General features: G+C 55.5%; 1 protein-coding gene across 1 annotated transcript in view; it reads left to right on the forward strand.

The window, feature by feature from the left end:
- Positions 1-23,669, forward strand: part of CCDC85C (coiled-coil domain containing 85C) — a 91,044-nt gene that overhangs the window by 47,424 nt on the left and 19,951 nt on the right. The window contains 1 exon segment of the mRNA XM_021941552.2: positions 22,299-22,372. Coding sequence (XP_021797244.2) covers positions 22,299-22,372 — 74 coding nt within the window.

Genomic DNA, 23,669 nt, shown 5'->3' on the forward strand with positions numbered 1-23,669 from the left:
AGGTAAAGTGCTTAGCATAACACCTCCCACGTGGTTCTATAAATGGAGGTGAAGGTTTTTCTTTTCCTTTGAAATAAATTCAAACTTACAGAAAAGTGGCAAGAATGTACAAAAGGTGCTGATATAGCATTCATTTCGATTTGCCAACTGTTTTGGCCTCATGGCTTATCCTTCTCGCTCTGTGGACTTTTTTTTTTTTTTCCTGAGCTATTTTAGAGAAGTTAGAGTTAACACGCCTGTTTCACACGAAATACCTTGGTACACATTTCTTAAGAAAAGACATTGGCAGGGCCCCGTGGCTCACACCTGTAATCCGAGAACTTTGGGAGGCTGAGGCGGGTGGATTGCTTGAACCTAGGAATCTGAGATCAGTCTGGGCAACATAGTGAGACCCCATCTCTACAAAAAAGTAAAAATAAAAAAAATTAGCCGGGTGTGGTGACATAGGTCTGTGGTTCCAGCTCTTTGAGAGGCTGAGGTGGGAGGATTGCCTGAGCCTGGGAGTTCAGGGTTTCAGGTGAACCATGATCACACTGCTGCACTCCAGCCTGGGCAACAGTGAGATCCTGTTGCATAAAAAGAACAAGAACTTTCATATAACATAGTGACAAAAAATGATCAATATCAGAACATTTAACATTGATACTGTTAATGCTTGTCCCAGTATGATGCTCTAGAGCAAGTTTCTTTTTTAAGAGACAGGGTCTCATTCTGTGGCTCAGGCTGGAGTGCAGTGGTGTTCACTGCAACCTCACCAGGGCTCAAGTGATCCTCCCGCCTTAGCCTCCCAAGTAGCTGGGACTACAGGCACGCACCACCATGCCTGGCTAATTTTAAAAATGTTTTGTGGGGGCGGAATGCAGCTATGTTGCCCAGGCTGGTCTTGAACTCCTGGGCTCAAGTGATCCTTGCTCCCTGGCCTCTCAGTGCTGGGATTACAGGCGTGAGCCACTGCACTCCGCCTGAGTGATTATTTTCTAATGCAGGATCATATGTGGTCCATTTTCTCTTTAGCTTTCCTTCATTTGGAACTGTGTCTCAGTCTTTCTTTACATTGACATTTTTCCAACTGCATTGACAGTACAGACCGGTTCTTTGGTAGATCAGCCGATCTGGCTGACTGATGTTTCTGTGTCATTAGGTTCAGGCTGTGCGTTTTGGGCAAGAACAGCCCACAGGGGGCTGATCGGGGCACCTGAGGTGTGCGTCTTGGGGTGTGACCTTGATCACTTGGTTTGGGAGTTTCCCCCATCGTAAGCTGAGCATACAAATCTCTGTAAGTAATCACTGGTTTGCCGAAGGCTCTTGGAGACACGCAGATGTCTTGGTCTCCAACAGACAGACACGCACTTGCCTCAGCATCCACAGGTTAGCTGTCTGGTGGTGACGACGCTGATTTTCTAACTTCTCCCATCCTTCCACCTCCTTCCACATTTAATACTTGGCCTTCTCCTGGGAGGGCCTCTTCCCCTCTCCCTCAGTGACCTATGTATGGATGCCTTTTTATCAGCATGGACTCAAGGATTTTTATTTCATCCAACAGGGCTGTAATCCCTGGCTGTTATTATCATTATTGCCACTTGGCCTGGGAGAAAAACGTGGCCGTGTGCCAGGCAGGAGGAGGGATTTGAAGGCCAAGATGTGTGTGCTCATAGGGCAGCTGTGGGGCGGGGCCAGGGCACCTGCTGTCACCCCGGCTATGCCACTGACTTGACCTGTAGCTTGGACAAGCTGGTGGACACCCAATGTCGTCCTGCTGGCAGGACAGGTGGGGACAGGCTGACCTTTAAGGCCCACTTGTTCCATCCCATGAGGCTCTGAGGGCCTGTGCCATCCTCCTGCTGAAACCAGGAGTTGGCCATGGGGCAGTTCTCAGCAGCTGGGCTGTCACCTCTCACCTGTGGGCGTGATTACACAGAGGGAGGCTCCCTAGCACCCTATGCCGCCCGCCTCACTTCCAGCAAGGCTATCCTCTGCAAGACTGAAGCCTGTTTGTTCTCATTAGTAACCAAACATTGACCTCATCCTGGCACTGGCTCTCCCTGACCTTCAAATCTGTTCTTGCTCATACCTTTCTTAAAGAAACACAGTCTTGTGGGCAGGCACCAGACCTGAGGCCCCCATGGGCTTGTGTCCATCTGTGCCCACCTGTGCTGCCAGAAGGGTCCTTGGAAGCTCTCAACTCCCTTCTTGTACAGAGAGGCGCTCTGGGGCCCAGAGAGGGAAATAAACCTGTTCAGAGTCACACAGCAAGGAGGTGGTAAGACCAGGAGTCATGGACTCTATTCCACTCACTCTGGGTGCCCTGTGCCCCCTTTATGACGACGAGCTTCAAGGTGGGACCTCAGGCATGCCCATTTGCTTTTCTAAGAGCCTAGTTAGGTGTTGATCCTGCAGAAAGGCTGGAGCAACCCGAGAAGAGGAGCTTGAGCCTGGGTAGGGACCAGGTCAGACCTGGGCCTGTGGGTGGTAGCTTCCCATTGACCGGGGTCCTCATTTGACAATAAGGCTAATGGTTCCTGCTATCACCTGCTCAGAGCTGGCAACGTGCAGTGATGTGTGGGCTGCCAGCATGCGCTAACCCCCCGCCCGCCTGCCACAGCGCTAGGGCTGCAGATCACGCTGTGCCAGACACAGTCCTGCAGGAGCCTGCAGAGGGGCATGCACACTCCAGTGCCAGGCTCTTCTGCTGTGCCAGGTGGGCATACTCAGGTGGAGGCCTTGCCTGCTGCAGCAGCCAAGGCTGGATAGAGGTGTATCTCCCTAGAAACGAAGGACCTGGTTAGAGGTGCAGTGCCGTGGGGGGGCTCGTGTGCTGTGATGGCCACAGTCCCGGTCTTGGTTAGAGGTGCAGTGTTGTGGGGGAGCTCGTGTGCTGGGATGGCCACAGTCCTCTTCAATTACTGGAGCTGAGGGTGTGGGCTAAGGGCATGGGGCAGGGGACTGAAGCTGGGGTGGGTGACTCTGGAGAGTTCAGGCAGGAAAGCAGTGTGGACAGATTCATGGAGCAAGTGGAGCTGACCACACTGGGTGGTGGGGAGAGGGTCTGCAGCAGCTCTGAGAGCAAGACACAGTCCTGTCCCTCCCGCCACCCACACTCTCCCAGAGTGCAGAATTGGTGGCTTCCTGGGATGGGAGAGGCAGGACCCTGGATCCTCTGTCCCCCAAGTTTGAGCCCATCTCTCAAGGTCGTGGGGAGAGGGGACCGTCCCCAGCACAGCCCAGGGGAGCTGTTCCCGTGGGTGGACCCTACCCTCAGCCTCGGGTCCTTGCCCTATCCCCGCCGCAGGTGCTCTGCCCAGCCCTGTGCTTCTGTGCAGGGCTTCACATCTGTGCCCTTGGGGGCTCGGCATATAGTCACTGAACAGCCTCCCTTCACATAGGTGCTGCCCAGGCTGAGGGTTGCCACGTGTTCAAGAGCCATGCTGGACGCAGTGGCTCACGCCTGTAATCCCAGCACTTTGGGAGGCCGAGGCGGGCGAATCACGAGGTCAGGAGTTCGAGACCAGCCTGGCCAATATGGTGAAACCCCGTCTCTACTAAAAATACAAAAAGTAGCCGAGCATGGTGGCACGCGCCTGTAGTCCTAATTACTCGGGAGGCTGAGGCAGAAGAATCGCTTGAACCTGGGAGGTGGAGGTTGCAGTGAGCTGAGATTGCACCATTATACTCCAGCCTGGGCGACAAAGCAAGACTCCAGCTCAAAAACAAACAAACAAACAAACAAACAGAACACACAGGGAATTAGTGGCCCATGTGGGATTTGAACCTGGAGTTTGTGCTTGTGAAGACTTTGGAAGGGCCTGCGAGAAGATTGTGGCATTCCTTTCCCCATGTCCTGAGCTGCAGGGATCTGGCCTGGGTGTTCTGGAATCCTTCCAGCATCCTCTTAGCGGCCCGGTGAGGGGGCCTCATCCTTCCCATTTACAGAGGAGAACATGAGAGGCTCAGAGACGGTTAGTCACTGGCGCGAGGTCACACAGCTGTAATGTGAGACCAGTGTTTCTGTGATTACAGAGAGGCCCAGCTGACCCCAGGCCTCTCCTCCCTTCTATCCAGCACTGCCAGAGGAAGCCTAGGGTCCTTCTCCCATTGAGGACCATCCCCAGTGGCCTGGGGTAACCAAGTCCCTGGCCAGCAGGACAATGAGCTCCTGGTCCGTCAGTCCTATTTTGGGTCACCCAGTGATGTCATGGTGCCAAGAGCCATGCAGGAAGCACCGGGATTTCCAAGCCTTGCCCAAGGTGAGCAGGTGACCCTTGAGCCCCGGAAGCTTGTGGCCCCCTTGCGGGGAGAACCTTGGGTCCAAAGGGCAATGATTCCAGCTGCATTTCCTGGGTGAAAGGCAGCCTGGCCTGTGGGTCATTGGCAGCTGAGCACGTGAAGTGGTGACAGGACGGGGAGGGCCTGGGTGGAGGTTGGCTTGGCAACGCCTCCCGCACCTCAGACACCAACAGCTCTATCAGTGCCAGCACCTTCAGTTGGCTGGGCCCCTCTCCAGAAGGGGCTGTCAGGGTGCCTGGCTTTCCCTTTAGGAGGTCTGGAGAGCCTGACCTGGTCCCATTGGACTGAAGGGGCACTGAGGCTTGGGCAGAGACACTCCTGCCCAACACACAGCCAGCCCAGACCTGATGACTCTGCCCAGGCTCTCTCTGGAGCACCGCGGAGCTCAGGGCTGCTCCTCCCCCTCCCTGCAAGGGACTGGTCCTGCCTTGCTCGGGTCAGTCTCATGAAGGCCCCCACAGAGCCCTGTGGAGGGCAGGTGTGTGAGCCTCCCCAGAATGCTTGGGCCATAGGGCAGGATTGCAGCACCCCTAGCAGTGTGGCCCAGGTCCTGCCTACCTCCTTCCCAGTGGTGTAGGGGCAGCTAGAGGGGGCTCACAGCCTGATCAACCATGGGTCGTTTTGGGGGACAGGCTAGCCAGGTGTGGAAGGAGCTTCACCTCCTCCACTCCCTCCTGAGCCTCCCACCTGAACCCCCAGGTTCAAGGTTAGTGCCACCCTTGAGGCTTTCAGATGAGACCTCTGGGTGGTCTGGGACCAAGGCCATCCTCCTTGGCCTCCTCTTAGCCTCAGGTCCTCACTGCTCCATAGGCCCGGGGCCTGGAATTCATTTTTCCTCTGCTTTCCTTTCTTCTTCTGGGACCCGGCTGCTGTTGCTGGTCCCACCTGTCTGCTAGTTTTTGGCTTGGGCTGTCTCTTGAGCCCTGTTCCCTAGAGGCTCTGACCTAGGGAGGGGGCTTGTTGGGGAGTGGGAGGCTGAACCTAACTGGGGGACTCCAGTATCAGCCTGCACTCACCTGCCTGCTGCGTGCTTACTCGCTTGTTCACTCACCTGCTCACCCATCTGCACACCCACCTGCACACCCACCTGCACACCACCTGCACTCACCTGCTCACCCACCTGCACACCCACCTGCACACCCACCTGCTCACTCTGCCTGCCCATATCGCCATATGAATACCTCTTTATCGCCATAACGCTCATATCATCATACTCTTTTATCTTGTCATCGCGCCGCCATAACGCCACTATATTACCACCACTCGCCTGCGCCATATCCATCACTATCGCGCCACTCTTTTGTCCATAACCGTTTGTCATATCGCCATATGCGTTCATATATCGCCGTTGCGCTCTTATCATCATAACTGTCCTGTCGTCTCTTATAACGCCACCATCGCCCTCATATCTTCCATATCGCGTTCATATCGCCGATCTTTCTTTTATCATAATCGCCGCCATCGCCCATACTCTTTCACCATCATATCACGCCGTTTAGCATCTTATACTTTGCGATCCGCCATAGCATCACTTACTTTTATCCGCCGTCGCGATTCCACCATCCCTCCACCCTTCCTCCTCCATTCCTCCTCATGTCCATCATTCTTTCTCAGTTCACTTATATGGCCAGCCAATTCATCTGACCTTCCCCCCACTGCCTCCAATCCCATGTGGCCTCTGGCAGGATGCGCATACCGGTGGTATGAACTTGGTGGTCAGTCTCTAGTGTCTGTCTAGCCCCAGTGCTCCGTGCACACTGTGACCCTTCCCCCACCCCAGGACTCCGTTAGGGCTGGGAGGGCATCTCTTCTGCCGCATATGGAATTAACCTTGGTTTGTCATTATGTCACATCCAGCTAGTGGTTCCAGTACTTTATGCTCTACAAAACCTCAGCTTTAGAATAGAGAAGAGCTTACATGCTGGATGGATGATACCACATTGGCTTCGAATCACCTTGCAGTGTGCATGCCCACACTGGGTAATGTTGGCAGTAATGTGCTAGCCTTTGCTGGATTGGTGATGGAGGCTGGTGCCAGCAGCTTGGTCGAGCTGGGCCCAGGTGAGCAGTCGTGCATTGGAGGAGGAGTGTGGCCTGGGCACCCCAGGCCTGTTATGGTACTGCTGTCCCCACGGTCAGCTGGTGCTGGTATCTCGGCTCAGAGGGCAGCGTGCAGGTCTCAGCTTGCCCTTTGTTTCCATCAAGGTCGGACAGTTAGGGTGTGAGCAGTTAGGGAACAGGGCAGTTTTTGTGAAGCATCTGCTAAGTTCAGGTCCTGCGCCAGGGCTTTCAGAGCTGGTCTTCTCCTAGTCTCCACTGAAGCCTCCCAAGGTTGGGTTTTTATCTCATTTGTAAGTGAAACCGAGGCTCAGAGTGGCTAAGCAAGCAACCTGAAGCCACACAGCCATGACTTTCAGTTCTTGTGTTGGTTTCCTATGGCTGCTGTCACACATGACTACAGCCTTGGTGGCTTAAACAACACAGATTTATTCTCTTACAGTTCTGGAGATCAGAGTGCCAAAATCAAGGCATCAGCAGGGCTGCGTTCCCTTCCAGCGGCCAGAGGGGAGAGCCCGCTTCCCTGTCTCTCCAGCTTCTCCCCTTCCCCATCTTCACAGCCAACAGTATTACACTGGCCACCCCACCGTGGTCACCTCTCCCTCTGAGCTCAGCGGGGAAAGGCTCTCTGTTTTTAAACATTCATGCAGTTAGACTGGGCTTGCCTGCATAATCCAGACTAATCTCCTCATTTCGAGTTCCATGACCTTGATCTCATCTGCAGAGTTCCTTTTGCCAGGCCAGATAGCATTCAGAGATCCTGGGGATTAGGGTGGGGGCATCTTTGAGGGGTTGTCATTCTGCTGATTACGGTTCACAAGCCCAGGCTGAGAACTTTATCCAGAACAAGGCCCTTGTGTTGTCATTTGGGGAAACTGAGGCCCAGTGTGTCATGGAGGGCACTGCCAGGGCTGGGACTCCTGACCCAGTTTCTTCCCCCACACTCCACTGCCTCTTCTGAACAGAAATCGCAGCAGCCCTCACGGGCACACAGCTTGTGTTGTTTGCATTGCTAGGCACCAATTATCTCCTCTTGCAACATGCCCTGCGCATGAAAGGAGCTGGTCCTTCTCCACGGCTGGGAGAATGTGTCCTCCCCAGGACCCCTGGGAAGATGGCACTATTAAGCCGGGCTTGTTGATGATAATTTCGGTCAACAATCACCCTGCTGTTAGTTTTATGTGAAACGCGGGAAGCCCAATTTGCTGTCCTCAAACTGAGCCTTATCTCGCTTCTAACCGGGCGGGTCCACACCGCTCTGCCTAATTTCAGGGACACTGTCTTGCAGGAGACGCAGTCACGTTCCTGTCCTGCCTTCTGAGTCCTCTGAGTTATCTGGGCCTCCTGCCCTCATTTCTCCGGGGCCTGGGAAAGGGAAGGGGCTTGTCCAAGGTCACAGAGCAGGTTGGGGCAAAGAGGGGGCCTGCTCTGTCCGCTGTGTGCTGGTGGGGGGCTTCCTACTGCCAGGCAACTTCCTGCCTTCCGGCTGGATGCCTGTGAACCCCTCGTCTCCCCAGGGCTCTCCACTGCTGCGGTGGGGCTACTCCCACTGGGAGTGGGTGGCACCCAAGGAGGTCACTGTGGGGAAGTTTGTGGGGTTTCCATATGCAGCCCCGGAATGGGGACCCAGGGAGGAAGGGGTACAACATCAGGAGTTTCCAGCATCTTTTCTAGAATGGCTGTGTTGCTGCCCAGACTTTCTTCCTTTAACTTGCTTCTTATTAAGAAATAGATAAAAAGCAATAAGCTTGGAGAATAATGAGACAGCGATTACTCCACAGCCCGCCTTTATCACATTGTCAGCAATAAAGCATTTTAGCTTCAGATCTTAGCCTTTTAAGAAATCAAGCTTGGCAGGTGGAGCGGAGGCACCCTGTGTGTCATCCTCCTCCCTCCCCCACTTTTCCCAGAGAGAGCTGCGGCCCGGAATCGGAGCTCAGCATTCTCGTGCAGTTTTTAAAAATTTCTCCTGCCTGGGCAGCCTCTAACAACGTGAGGATGCTTTGCAGGTTTTCAGACTTTATAGAAATGGTATCGCGTGTGTGTTCCTCAGTGGCTTGCCCCCATCCTCATCGTGTTTTTGAGATGTATTCCTATGGATATGTGTGACTCTATTTGGTTCATATTTTTTGTTTTGGTTTGCTTTTTTTCTGTTTGTTTGTTTTGTTTTGGGTTTTTTGCTTTTATTTTTTAGAGATGGTCTTTTTTAGATTGCCCAGGCTGGACTCACACTCCTGGACTCCAGCACGCCTCCCGCCTTGGCCTCCCGAGTGGCTGGGACTACAGGAGTGTGCCCCTCTGCCTGGCTCTTGTTTGTTCACTTTTATCTCCATACAGTATTTCTTTGTTGGGTTAAACCACAATTTGGTCTCCTGGGGAGGACGTTTAGGTGGTTTACAGTTTTCACTAGTACAGCTGGTGTTGGCAGACCTGGTCTTGCGCCTGTCTCGTTGGGCGCTTGTGCTGGACTTTGTCAAGGGTGTGAGCATCTTCAGGCTGCAGGAAACCGCGCCAGGCTGTTCTCTGATCCACGGCACCGATCATCAGCATCCCCTCTGCGGCCCGTTCTCACGTGTGCACTGTCACACAGCATGACCACTTTTTTTTTTTTTTTTTTTTTTTGAGATGGAGTCTTGCTCTGTCGCCCAGGCTGGAGTGCAGTGGCCAGATCTCAGCTCACTGCAAGCTCCGCCTCCCGGGTTCCCGCCATTCTCCTGCCTCAGCCTCCCGAGTAGCTGGGACCACAGGCGCCGCCACCTCGCCCGGCTAATTTTTTGTGTTTTTAGTAGAGACGGGGTTTCGCCGTGTTAGCCAGGATGGTCTCGATCTCCTGACCTTGTGATCCGCCCGTCTCGGCCTCCCAAAGTGCTGGGATTACAGGCTTGAGCCACCGTGCCCGGCCCCATGACCACTTTTTACTCTCCGCCAATCCAGTGGCGTCTCGTCGGAATTGCTGTTTCCCTAATGACACTTGCGACTGGGAGTCTCCTCACGTACTTGTTGGCTACGCAGGTTTCGTCTTTTGTGGCTTTCCTCTTCCTATACCTCCGCCCCTTCTCATGTATTTCCTTAATGATGTTAGGGATTCTGCGTATGATCCTTTGTCTGGGAGGGGACTTACACATGGCTCCTCCCGGGTGGCAGCTTGTCGTCCAACTCTGCTCACCTAGCTGCTCTCTGGCAGTGTTTGTAATCCTCATATAGTCGGGTTTCACGGTCGTTCCCTTTATGGTTTGTTCTTTCTGTTCCTTGATTAAGAAATCGTTTTCTACCTGAAAGCTCAAGTTTTTATTTTTATTTCTTTAAAATGTTTTCTCTGTTTTAAAATGACAGCTTTATGGAGATAGAATTCACAAACTAAAAGTATGCTATATGTATATGTATGTGTATATATGTGTGTGTATATGTATGTGTGTGTGTATATGTATGTGTGTGTGTATATGTATGTGTGTGTGTATGTGTGTGTGTATATATATACACACATATACACACAAATATATATGAAAGTATGCAATCCCATGGTTTTCTTTTTTTTTTTTTTCCTTTGGGACAGAGTCTCACTCTGTTGCCTAGGCTGGAGTACAGTGGCGTGATCTCGGCTCACTACAGCCTCCACCTACTGAGGTCAAGCAATTTTCCTGCCTCAGCCTCCCAAGTAGCTGGAACTACAGGTGCCTGCCACAACACCCAGCTAATTTTTGTATTTTCAGTAGAGACGGGGTTTTGCCATGTTGGCCAGGCTAGTCTCGAACTCCTGACCTCAGGTGATCCACCCGCCTCAGCCTCTCAAAGTGCTGGGATTACAGGCGTTAGCCACTGCATCCAGCCAATCCAGTGGTTTTCAGTATAGTTGCAGAGATGCACGCTCATCACCACCATCTAATTCCGGATCATTTTAGTCATCCCAGAAAGGAACCCCGTTTCCATTGACAGTCACCCCCGTCCCCTCCTTGCCTGCACCAGCCCTTGGAAACTACTCATCTACTTTGTCTCTATGAATCTACCTATTCTGGACATTTTGTATAAATGGAAACATACAGTATGTGATCTTTGGTGTCTCACTTCTTTCCTGTAGTGTAAGAAGAGCCCAAGTTTTTTTATTTGTATTATTTAATTATTTTTAGAGATGGGAGTTTGCTATGTTGCCCAGGCTGAGGTGCAGTGGCTATTCACAGGTGTGATCATAGCACACTGCAGCTTTGAACTCCTAGCTTCAAGTGATCTTCCCATCTCAGCCTCCTGAGGGGTTGGGCCTACAAGCATGTACCACCATGCCTGATCTCAGAAAAAAAAGTTTAAAGTTAAAAAAAACCAAATCGGCCTGGTGCGGTGGCTCACGCCTGTAATCCCAGCACTTTGGGAAGCTGAGGTGGGCAGATCACAAGGTTAGGAGATCGAGACCATCCTGGCTAACTTGGTGAAACCCCGTCTCTACTAAAAATACACAAAATTAGCTGGGTGAGGTGGCGGGCGCCTGTAGTCCCAGCTGCTCGGGAGGCTGAGGCAGGAGAATGGCGTGAACCCGGGAGGCAGAGCTTGCAGTGAGCCGAGATTGTGCCACTGCACTCCAGCCTGGGCGACAGAGCGAGACTCCGTCTCAAAAAAAAAAAAAACAAACCACAATGGAGTCTTGCTATGTTGCTCAGGCTGGTCTCTAGCTCCTGGGCTCCAGCGATCCTTCCATATTGGCCTCCCAAAGTGCTGGGATTACAGGCGTGAGCCACTGTGCCTGGTCAAAATAATTTTTTCACATAGAACTCTCTGACCTTCCTGGAACTTTTTCTGTATATGGTATGAGGCTGAGATGGAGTTTTACTGTTTTCTGGGCGGACAGCTTGTTGCTGCTGCGTCCCTGTTCATGAAGCACTCTGTTCTGTCCCCGCGGGCACCTGGCCACACACCAGGCGTGTGGGTCTCTTCTGGGCTTCACCTTGCCCTTCCACGTGGCTGTGTTATCTTTTCTATAGAGTCTGGTGTGCATAGAGCTGTCTTCTCTGAACTCCCATGGCTCTAGGAATCCTGCCACCTGGCTGGTGAGGATTTATTCTTGTTTTCATTGCCTCAGTGAAACGCAGTCCAGATGTGCTGCTGCTGCCAGATGGAACCGCCCAGAGCCCCCTCCTTCTCTTGCTGCAGGGCCTCGGATTCCCACCGCTGCCGCTCACCGCTCACCGCTCACCGCAAATCAAGTGCCTTCCCTGAGCCGCTTTCCCAGTGCTGGCTGTGATGACCCAGCCATGCCTGGATTTCTGTTTCCTGAGCCGCCTCCACCTGCTGCACCTCCCACCTCTCCCACGCCTCCTCATTGTTCTTACCAACTCTGTTGTAAAGCAGTCTCCGGGGCAGAGCTGTGGGGGGAGGGCATCATCCTGGCCCCCCAGCGCTTCCCACAGAGCCTGGCACTTGGTAGAGATTTGGATGACATCTAGTGATGAAAGCAACGCCCATGCACTTTCTCCTGAAACCAGCAAAAGTCTCCCCTTTATGCAACCAGGGGGCTTGGCATCTGCATTCTAGGGCTCGATAAGGGTTGTTTTTTCTCCCCCCATGCAGACTTCAGTCCTGCGCGATTAGTTGCATCATAATCCCTCTAGCTTTTGTTGCATTTGCTTCAGAGTTCAGCCACTAATTAATAGTCAGGGGCAGGAGGGTGCAGGGTCCGTCGGAGATGGGGGCTGGGAGCTGGACAACTGGAACAGTGACCACAGAACTGAGTGTTAGAATCACCCGCAGGGCGTTTAAAATGCAAACTGATGCCCACGTCCCTCCCCTAGAGAGTCCAATTCAGTTAGTCTCAGGGGAAGAGATCAGATTTTAAAAGCTCCCCAAGGAGCCAGGAGGGTGTACCTTTCAGCCTGATGCTGGGAGCCGCAAGCTGAATATGATGTGACCGCTGTCTGGTGAGATGTCGCTCCCAGGCAGGACTAGCTGACATCTGCACACAGTCTGGATCTGTCACTGATTCCCAACTTTAGCAGTGAAGTTGGGGTTGGTGGGGGAGTGTGATGGGCATTAACAGTGCCGACACCTTCACTATCTGCTGCACACACACAGGTCAATTTCCAATGTATGCAGGCCTTGAAGGCACAGGGAAGGAGTTCTTTTCCCCTTGTCCCCATATGTGAAGCAATTCCACAGTTTTCATTTGGCTTGTCAGGCTTCCAAAGCAGCGGATGGAGAAATGAGTTTGAGTTTTGGTTTGAGAACACTGGTGGTTCCCAGGCAGATCCAAAGTAGGGCACATTCTAGATGAACTGAGCTGGAGCGGGGCTTTCCATTCAGCTGCTCCTTCCAGATTTCAGTGACTTGGGAAGCCTCATGGCTTTTCCTGGAATTAAATGCTGGGTGCCCAGGGGCCCCTGAAGCTGGGGAGAGGCAGGCAGCCGATGTGTGGGAGTCCCCAGCCCACAGCAGAGTGGCCCAAGAGGGGGACAGATGGCACTGAGAGGACGGGCGTGCGCTCATTGGGGAAGGCTGACCGGCCAGCACGAGGAGATTTCATTCTCATTAGGGCAGCCATTTGTTTTCCTCTTCTCTAGCTACTTTTCTTCCCCTGTAGGTACTGGGAAGTGTGTCCTTGGGATGTTTGATTTCTAATCCGGCTGTGGGAGTGTGAGGTGGAGGGTGTGGAGCTCCGGTCGTGGCAGCTCCGTTTTTGCATGCATCCGCGAGGTGGGACTTCAGGTTCCCATGATTCCACATCTCCGGGCATGGAGGTGGATCTCAGGAGAAGCTGGTGCCAGCCTGCAGGCCACGTGTGACCTGGCGAGGCTCAGAGGCTGTGGGGTCTTTGGCTCAGACTGAAAACCTCACTAACATCAAGTCTTTTCACATCTGGGACTGGGCGCTTATCTGGTGCCCTTGGAGGCGAGGTCCCGGAGGAGAGATGGGGCAAGAATAATGCAGTTCAGAGTGATGCTCCCTGGAGCCTGGGCCCTGAAAGTTGCCTTGCGTCACGAAGGGAATTTCTGCTCTGGGAGAGGAGGGGAGTCAGGCTGTTTCCCAAGCCCCATCCCCTGCCTCAGTGGGTTGTCTGGAAGAGCCCTGGGAACACACACACACACACACACACACACACACACACACACACACACCCTTCAAATTTTAGCCCTGTTTTTATGAGTTCTGTGACTGGGTGGTTATGGAGCCCCTTGGAACCTCGATCTCTTTGCTGGGGGAGTAGGTAAAAGTTGCTGTGCCTCCTTGCCAGGCAAAGCTTAGAATGAGCATTCCTGATAACCATAGTGATGACGTCATGAGAGGCCCAGGGTCACTGCGCCAGAACCCCAGGGTTGGTGTGGAAGCTGCGAGTTAGATGGAGAGAGCCTTGGCTGTAGACAGACCCAGGTTCAAATCCCAGCCCTGCAAGGTTCCCACTGGGTGACCTTGGCCTTGCCTGACATCGCTGTGTCTCAGGCACCTTGTCAATAACACAGTGGTAGCAGTGACAGGATGTCCCTCATCAGCCTGGTGTGATGGGCTGTGCTCAGTGTGTGCTGGCATATGGTGAGCACTCCGCAAAATGTGTGTGTGCGAATGGGAAAAGATGCTTCTCTTCTCTATGCCCCAAGTGGATGGGAGAACTCTTTCCCATGCCCAGGGCACTGGAAGGCATTGCTGAGCTTGCAGCCAGCTGCCTCAGCCTGCAACACCCAGCATGCCCATTTGTGGGCTGTGGGCACTGAGGCCTGCCTGGCTCCACGCAGCCACCACCAAAAGCTGTCCTCACAGGAACCCAATGCCCTCCTCAGCCCTCTTGCCTTCATCCATAAATAATACCCGTTTCACATTCAGCCTGCCCCTCCGAGAGCTGTGATGCCTTCCAGGAGCTGATGTCAGCTGGGATTGGCATGGCCATCGATGCTAAGGGGCACAGCACAGGCGTACCTGGACCTGTTGTGGATCCACCTTCCTGCCTTTGTTCAGGGTGTGCCCTCAGCTCTTATGTGCCTTTTGTCTCCCCATCCTCACAATCTGTCTGTCAGAGTCCTGCTTGCTCTTCAGTGCTCAGCTCGAGTGTCACCTCCTTCAGGAAGGAGGCCCGGATTTCCCCTGGTCAGCACACTCCTTTTCTCTGCCCCTCTCTCCTGGGCTGCGCCTCCTTACTCCACTCTTTGCTTTGCAGTAGACATGGTTATTCTTGCAGCTCCTTCATGAGGCCAAGGGTCCCTCACAGGAAGGGATGTGCCTTTGACCAATAATGTACTGCCCCCGCCCCCACCCCCACCCCCACCCTCCACTGGTCCTGTGGGTGGCTGGCTTTGTGACCCGGGGCAGACTCATCTACGCTGAGCATTCCTTTTTTTCCTTTGTAAGACGGGGTTCTGCCTGGCAGGGGCCTGCAGAGATTGGGGGAGCAGAGTTGGCTCTTCTGGAACTGGGGTAGGTAAGCAGCTTCCTGTGCCACACCGGGAACCTTCGTTGTTCCAGAGGCTCCTGCCTGAACCAAGACTGTTCAGCCGCTGCTTTCTCTCCCCCTGTTATGGGGAACTCAGCACCCCACTGGTAGCCTGGACTGTGATGAAATCGATAACTCTCCTTTTGGGTCTCAGATTAGAGGATTCTCTCTGCTCTACAAGAATTTCAGTCCTTTGGGCCGGGCGCGGTGGCTCACGCCTGTAATCCCAGCACTTTGGGAGGCCGAGATGGGCGGATCACGAGGTCAGGAGATCGAGACCATCCTGACTAACGCGGTGAAACCCCGTCTCTACTAAAAATACAAAAATTAACCGGGCGCAGTGGCGGGCGCCTGTAGTCCCAGCCACACGGGAGGCTGAGGCAGGAGAATGGCGTGAACCCGGGAGGCGGAGCTTGCAGTGAGTGGAGATTGCGCCACCGCACTCCGGCCTGGGTGACAGAGCGAGACTCCGTCTCAAAAAAAAAAAAAAAAAAAAAAGGAATTTCAGTCCTTTGGTGACCCTTTGGAATGCCGGGATCCAGGGAGTAGGCTATCTCCCAAGTCCCTGGAGAAGATGGGGCCATCCCCAGGCGCTGCTGGCCCAGCTCACAGGGCGCTTTGGTGAACCCATACAAGCAGAGCGCCCCAGGCCTTGCTGGGGGAAACCCGGAGGTGCTCATGCATTGGAGGTGTAGGGCAGCCAGGAACATGCAGCTGCAGGACCCACTGGGCCTGACATGCGGGCAGTGGCTACCTCGTGATGAAAGCAGCGGCCAAGGGCTAGTGCCTGCTGGCTAGGACGGGGCACTGCAGGATGTGTGGCCAGTGTGGCCCTTCTGTTGCCTCCAGCCCAGGATGGGTGGTGCTGAGCCAGAGTTGGGGGAGGACTGCCTGGGAAGAGGAGGCCGGCTGCTTCCCGGAGCCTCCAGGCCACCACTCCCTGGGTCTGTGGCTGCCACTTTGCCTCCTTGACCCTCAGTTTCTTCATCTGTACACTGGGGGCCTGGTCACCTGCCTCACCCTGAGGAATGTTGAGGACTAATATGTATAAGGCACACGATTGCTGTTTGGTAGATGAATGTGGTTATGGACGGGTTTTTCTGGAATCTGCGTCTCTGTGTTCCTGGTGCTTGGAGCTCCCCATAGCTGGTGGTACCAAGAGCACTGGCTTAAGAGCCTGGAGCCTGGTTCTCCCTGGCCCTGCCTTGTGTTACTTGGTGCACCTTTGCACCTTGTTTCTGCACTTTGTGGGAGGTATGTGTTGGTTTAATGAGGCCCTTCCACCCCATGGAGCCACCAGCCCTGAGCCTGCAGCTGAGCCCTCTTGAAGTGGAAGGAGAAGGGGATTTAATCAGCCAACCTGCTGCGCTGAACAGTGGTATCAGCGCTCTTGCACAGGGCCCATGGAGTTGCTGGGCATGAGCCCTGATGGAGGCCCGCGGCTTGGAATGGCCAGGTCTCCTGCTAATGACCTGCCATAACCCTGCCTGGCCCCAGACCTTGCAGAAATTGACCAGGGCTGGGAAGCCATGCTGTAGGGCCTTGCGCAGGGGGAGGGGCTGGGAGGCAGACCTGGGAAGGGTGTGCAGCAGCTAGAGAGTCGGGCTCTGTGTATCACCAGGTGTCACCATGTGTCCCTGTGTGTCACTGCAGCTCCCTTGCTCCCAGCCTCCACCTTCTATGGAGAGAGGATAAACCATATTTTCTCCTGAGTGGTCGCAGACACTGTTGACGCCCAGCCCCGATCCCTAGGCACTAACTGCTTCTGAGCCCACGGCTGTATTGCCTGCTGGCACCTGCAGCTCTGCCAGGGAGCCCTTCCTCTCCACTCTCCTCTTGGGCAGTGCTGGGACATTAATACTTCCGGTGAGCCATTGGACAGGTGGGGTGACTGAGTCCTAGAGCTCACCAGCAGGGTGGACGCCCCTTCCACTGGCTCCTTCCCTTCCCTGCCTCCCTTCTCTACCCCTCTACCTGGGCTTCCTGGGGTTGCCTCCCACATAACCCATGTGAAGTTGATTCCTCCTCTCTGAGTCTGCACCCACCCTGAGATATAAGATCATGGGGAGGCGTGCGTGAGACAGGAGCGTCAGGCACCGCAGAGTCAGATGCAAGGAGCGTGTGCCCAGAGCCCCGGATGCTGTGCCCCCTGTAGCCTCAGCAGCTCCTTGTCTGGGGTTCCCCAGCTTGGGGTGTGGGGTGCTGTGTCACATGCATGGCTGAGCACTCCTGAGGAGCTCATCACAGCTACTCCTGCTGGTGGGAGCTGGTGGGACGGAGCCAGGGAGGTAGCTGAGAACAGGTCCCTCCAGGGATGAGTTCCTATTGGGGCTGCAGACATTTTTCTGGGGGCTGACTGTGCCAAGTGCTGAGCTAGGGAAGGAAGGTCACAGAGGTGATGATGGGACGTGGCTTCTGGCCCCCCAGTTCTTACTGTCTGGACACAGCAACGTCTGGAGGGGAGGTGGAGGTGACATCATCTTGCCAGAGGGAAAACCAGGCCAGGAGGGGCAATACCACGCAGCCCCTGCTTCACAGCTTTCCAGAAGGCCAGTGAGCCCTGGTCCTAGTGGCAGGACCCAGCGCAGGGTGCCTGGGATGGAGCCAGCACAGCGCCAGTGGGGAGGGCTTGGCAGACCTGCAGGCTGTGTGACTCCCGCCTACCGTGCTGCATAGCTTCCCCCGACCTCCTCCTCATGGGAGCAAGGGATCCAGGAAGAGGGCGGGGTGAGGAGGGCTCAGGTCTGGCTCCTGGACACAAGAACATTGTAGAGAGACACCCTCCTCCCCGGTTGGCAGCTGGATAGGGAATCCCCCAGAATTGGTCCAATGGCCCCCAGAGGGGTTAGGGGAGCACCCAAGGGGACCCCTTGGCCAGGCCAGCCCAGGGTCACCTCCCTCATTTTGCCCTCAGGCAGCCAAGCTGCGAAGTGATGTCCCCTCCCCTGTGGCTCCAGCGCTCATTACTGTAAACCCTGGGATTAATTTAATTACATGCTCATCTCCAAGAGGCTGGGGCTTGGCACGCAGTGGGATCACGAGTTTTGAGGCTGCCGGGAAGGATAGTCCTCCGCAGGAGCCGGCCCTTCCCGGGGTCTTCTGCTCTCCAGCCCCCACTGGGAGTGCCCGGATCACTCTTGTTCTTCCTGTCTGCAGAGTGCCTACTCCTGACCCAAGGGTGACTGATGCCTGGCTCACTGGCTCCTGGCAGCCTGGAGAGCTCTTCCAGGGAGCTGAGTGTGGGAGAGGGTCAGGGTGCTGGGTTTAAAATGTCAGGTGCTTCAGTGGGTGGCCATGCATGTAATGTGGAGGTGCAAGAGTTTAATCTGTTCTCCTTTTTGTTGTTTTTTTTAAAGACAGAGTCTCGCTCTGTCGCCCATCTGGAGTACAGTGGCGCAGTCGGCTCACTGCAACCTCTGCTTCCTGGGTTCAAGCAATTCTCCTGCTTCAACCTCCGAGTAGCTGACATTACAGGTGCCCACCACCATTCTCAGATAATTTTTATATTTTTAGTAGAGACGGGATTTCACCATGTTGGCCAGGCTGGTTTTGAACTCCTGACCTCAGGTGATCTGCCCGCCTTGGCCTCCCAAAGTGCTGGGATTACAGGCATGAGCCACCGCACCTGGCCATTCTTTTTTTCTGAAAGAAGGATTTCAGAACTAGATTAGAAGTCGATTATTTGAAAATTAACAATAAACGATGTGAATAAATAAAAACCCACTGGTTCCCTCAACTGAGCAGCCGCACAGTCAGGATTTCTGTGGACTTCCTTCCTGAACTCACGTCAATGCGTGGATATTTTTAAACGTCGCAGCCGTTGTGCATGTCATTTTGTGTCCAGTTCTTTCCACTGGCATTTTAAGTGTTTTTCCATATTGTTTAGGAGACAAACTCTTTCTAAACATCATTGTAATGATGACAGGGTAGAACCCTCAGCTGTTGTTGGACAAATAGTTATTTCCAGTTTTGGCCACTCTAACAGTCTGCTTTCTTCATAATTAGAATTAATTTTTTTTTGAGATGGAGTCTCGCTCTGTCACCCAGGCTGGAGTGCAGTTGTGCGATCTCAGCTCACTGCAACCTCTGCCTCCCGGGTTCAAGTGATTCTCCTGCCTCAGCCTCCTGAGTAGCTGGGATTACAGGCGCCTGCTGTCATGCCCAGCCAATTTTATATTTTTATTAGAGATGGGGGTTTCACCATGTTGGTCAAGCTGGTCTTGAACTCCTGACCTCAGGTGATCCACCTGCCTCGGCCTCCCAAAGTGCTGGGATTACAGGCATGAGCCACCACACCCAGCCTGGAATTAATTCTTTAGGATAGATTCCATTGGAATTACTGGATGGTCTAAAATCTGTTTTAAGACTGTTATATTGTTATTTTGAAATTTAAAAGAAAAACCCAACAAAGCCCGGCGGTCTGCAGTGTATGTTGTTCTGCATAGCTGCCTGGGGTTTGGGGGAAACCTGAACAGATGGGTTTGTCAGGGGCAGCCCCTTGGTCTGGGGCCATGGGCGTGTGGCCACCTGTCTGTGCCTACAGGTGGCCCAATGTGGGGGACGGTGGCCTGTGGGCCCTGAGGTGAGGTGCTGGCTATGGGCAGGCAGGGCGTTGTTGGTGACCTGTGGGATGGCCTGTCTGTGTCCCTTCTCCTGATGCCACCTGCCAGCCTGATCACTGTCTTTAACCCTTCCTGGGAGGTGGGTGTGAAACCCCAGTTGTATCTGAGGGGGCTGACTGCTCAGACTGGAGCAGGGGCACCCAGTGAGGGTGCTGAGGCTGACGGGGCAGCTGCGGACTCGGATTTCAGCCCACCCCTCCTCCGATTGTGGGCTCACCGAGAGGGAAGTGCTGGGAGCTAGCTCCTTGCTCACCCTGTGGGAACCAGCAGCGGGAGGCAGGCTGAAATTGCACCCACCTCCTGAATGGTTCTGTGGCAGTGAAGGGCAGAGGACAAGTTAGTGCCCGTCTTGGGCTGTTGGTCACACACAGTGGCTGGGTCCTCCCTCTGGCTCAGGGCTGCCCCCAGGAGCACTGTCCCATGGGGTGCTGTGGTGAGCAGGGGCCCTGTGGCTGTGCTGAGGATTGCACTGCAGAGAGCCTTCGGGAGAGCGGTGTGACTGGGAATGGCGTCTTCTTTCTGAGTCTCTGCCAGCTTCTTTCCAAGGCTGAGGCTGTCAGCTCTGCCCAAGGCGGCCAGAAACACTGGGTCCCAAAGACTGACCTGTGGGGTGGGCCTGGGTGGTGAGGAGAGGGGCTGGAAGGCTCACCTGCTGGTGGTGGGAACACTTTGTTCCTCGTGGCCTCTGCACCTGGAAAATGAGGATGGTGGCTGCTTGTCCTTTGCAAGGCACCAGATGCAGGGGGCACCACGTGTCCCATATGGGACAGTGGGCTCCCCCCACCCGACTGCACCCAGAAGGAGACCACACGTGGGTCTGTAGTCATTGGAGCGTTCTTGTCCTAGCTCTGTCAGAGTGAGGGAGCTGGAAGGGTCTCTGCAGTTTACTTGGTCACTGCTTCCCGGGACTGTGTTCCAGGGAGCCCTCCTGTTAGTGGGGTATAGGACATGAAGGTTTGGGGAGCCTAGGCTGCACCCCATCTTTCCGTGCTCAGAGGGACGCAGCACAGCCTGAATGCTGAGGCCTCTTGCCATCACACCTCTTTGCTTGGGGTGTGCATGGGAGCTGCTTTTCAGGATTGACAGGGTGATGAGTAAACTGAGGCCAGGGAGGGAGGGATCAGGGCTGGTGAGGTGTGAGGGCCTGAGGTCATCCTGAGGGCAGGGGTGGCCTGCCTGGCAGGGCGGGGAGGCTGGGCCTGGATGGGGAGCCGCCCTTCTCTCCTCTCTAGAAGGCCCCACATTCCTGGGAGGTGACTGGGCTGCAGGAGGAGGGGAGGCTGGTTTGCAGTGTTCCCCAGCAGTGGGTGTGTCCGGGCGGGGCTCCAGTACCTGCTCCTGCCTGTGGCTGGGCCAGTGGCTCTGCTGGGCCCTGGGCCTGGTCCAGGGCTGAGTAGGGGGCTCCCAGGCATCCTGTTATTGGCGTGCTGGGGGTGGACAGATGCTTCATTGGTGGTGTGGTTGGCATGGCGGTCCTGGCTTGTCCCCAGCTGCACCCAAGCCCCGGCACCCCCAGGCATGTTAACAGCCTGTAGAGTCCATCCCCAGCCCTGAGGTGGTGATGGGGACTAGACAGCTGGCTGTGTGCGGTCAAAGGGGTTGATGTCTCTGCTTCTGCAGTCGAGGGTCAGCGGCATGAACCTGGGAAGACCCTGCGTCCTGCTGTCGGGTGGGCCGGTGGGTGGACAGCCGTCGGGGTGGATGGCATCTGGGCTGGCATCTATCTGGGCCAGGTGATCTCCGGGGAGAGGTGTTAATAGCCCATCCCTTACCAGGTGGCTTCGTGGCCCACAGGAGTGCTTGGGACAGCCTTGCCACCCCCTTGCCTCTTTTCCAAACCTGCTGTCGCTGGGTGACCCGGCCGGTGTTCTACCTCCGTCCCGTTCCTGCCTCTCCTCCCTTCCCCCAGCCCTCTGCCCTGAGGGTTTGCTCTGGGCATCCTGGGGGCTGAGCTGACTCCCAGCCTGGGGGGAGGCAGGACCAGGGGTGTGGGATGGTTGGGTGTGGGGGTGGGGATGGGATATTTTTGTGTTTTCGTGACGTGACTGGAAGGCAGGGTCAGTGGTGAGGGTGGGTGAATTTCACCTGCACCAGTGGTCTGCACAGATTGGGCTCCCTTAGCCTGAGGTCAGAAACTGAGGACACGTGACCGGGGGGTTCCACGGGGTTCCTGACTGTCGTATAGGGAAGGTGGCTGCTCACCTGCAGCATATGCTGCAGGCACGCGTCTCCTGTGAGAAGTTCCTGGGTGATGAGGTGAAGGATCCCAGATGCTGACTTGGCAAGTTCAGGAGGCTGTTTCCCCACTGTGTAGGGGAGGGGGCTCCCCGGACCCCAACCCTGGGGTGGGCTGTGACCTGGCTGTGTTTAGGAGAGCTCCGTTTGAGCCTGCAGCATCTTGGAAGCTGAAAGAATTGCTCCAGCGCAGGCTGGCGAGGCCACCCGCCCCTCACCTTTCCACAGGTCCTGAAGGTCCTGACAACAGCTCAGAGGCCCACAGTGAGGGCGGCGGGTGGGTCCTGCAAGGCTGGCCTCTGTGTGTCATGCCTTGGTGTCAGGTGCTCTATGGCGGGAAGGCTTTGGCCACAGGCCATGCTGTTTCCGGAGGGGCGGATGAGGGCAGGGGGTGCTAGGGTCTCACCTGGCTGTGGGGTGGGACTCCTCAGACCCAAACCTTCCATGCCAGGTGTGAGGCCAGTTGGCTTTTGTAATTTCATGCCTTGCTGTCAGGTGCCCTGTGGCGAAGGGCTTTGGCCACAGGCCATGCTGGCTTCCCAGGGCTGGTGAGGGCAGGAGGGGCTGGGGTCGCACCTGTCTGTGGAGCAGGGCTCCCTAGACGCAAGCCTTCCATTGCAGGCCTCGTGGGGCCATTGTGGTTGCACTGGGGACGGAGTCTGCTGGAGGCTAATGTCCCCCTTCCTCTTGTGTCCTTCCAGATCCCTCATCCACCTACATCAGGCAACTGGAGAGCAAAGTGAGGCTGCTGGAGGGTGACAAGCTCCTCGCACAGGTAGGCCGGCTGTGGGTGGCGCTGCCTTGAGGACTGCGACCCAGCGCCCACCCCTCCAGCTCACCCAGGGCACCCTTCCCCTTGGGACCCATGCCCTCCCCCGACCTGCTCCCACTGCCACCCGTCACCTCCTGGAAAGTGGGGCCAGGGACCTAACCCTGGCTCCCACGCCTCTGGGCTTCCCTCCGCCCAGCCCTCCATGCTGACTGCCCGGTATGCGAGCTCCTCGGGGCTGGCCCAAGGCCTGAGAGGGTGGACAACACCCAGTTGGTGAAGACATGGGCTGCTTCACTCCTCTGGCAGATGGGCAGATCCAGGCAGGAGATGGGGCAGACTTACATGGAAGCCTCCCCGCCTCTGCCATGCTGGACTTACTGGCCGCTTCCTCCCTGGGCTGGGGTCCCCTCCTCCCTCCTGGGCCCGGCCTCACCCACAGACAGATGAGGCTGCTACCCTGTGCAGAGCTGGGCAGCAGTGGCACAGTGTGGGAGGGGTCGGCTGCAGGGGGTAGGTGGGGTTGGATGAGGGTCTGTGCCTCTTGAGTGTGGCTGGAGCTTGGAGGGGACGTGTGACTGCCAGGACAAGGGCTTTCCCTGCTGCAGGTGGGGCAGGCATGGGGGCTGCCGAGAGGAGGCTGTGGACAGTCTCGATTGGGTGTTGGGGGTGAGCTGGCTTGGCGGCCCCTCAAGCTGCTCACTCCCCCAGCCTCCAAGCCCTCCTGCGCATCCCTGGCTTCATCCCAGTCTCCCTCTTCCTGCTCTTCCCACTGGGCCATGAGCGGTCAGCCTGGGATACCCAAAGCGTTTCTCTGGGAACCAACCACAGGGATGGCTCAGCTGCCTGGCCCTGTTGCTAGGTGACCAGCCAGGCTTGGTGCCCAGTGCCCAGCTCAGGAATTCCATGGCACCCTCTCTGCCCACTGGGCAGCTGCTGGGAGGCTCACGGGCCCTGCAGGGAGCATAGCTCCCACTGAGGTCATCCCCTCAGGCCCCCACTGCGTGGGCCGTGGGGTAGGTTCCCAGGGCCTGGTGGGACTTAGCAGGGTACATGTTCCCCATTTGGCCTCTTGCGAACTCTCCTCCACCCCGCTCCCACCCGCCCCCTACCCCAACATACACGTGCAAGTGCATAGCCAAGCTCTGAATGGCAAGGCTGGCTTTTGTAATTTCATGCCTTGCTGTCAGGTGCCCTGTGGCGAAGGGTTTTGGCCACAGGCCGGGCTGGCTTCCCAGGGCTGGTGAGGGCAGAAGGGGCTGGGGTCGCACCTGTCTGTGGAGCAGGGCTCCCTAGACGCAAG

This window comes from Papio anubis, chromosome 7 (genome assembly GCF_008728515.1).
Source record: "Papio anubis isolate 15944 chromosome 7, Panubis1.0, whole genome shotgun sequence".
NCBI lineage: Eukaryota > Metazoa > Chordata > Mammalia > Primates > Cercopithecidae > Papio > Papio anubis.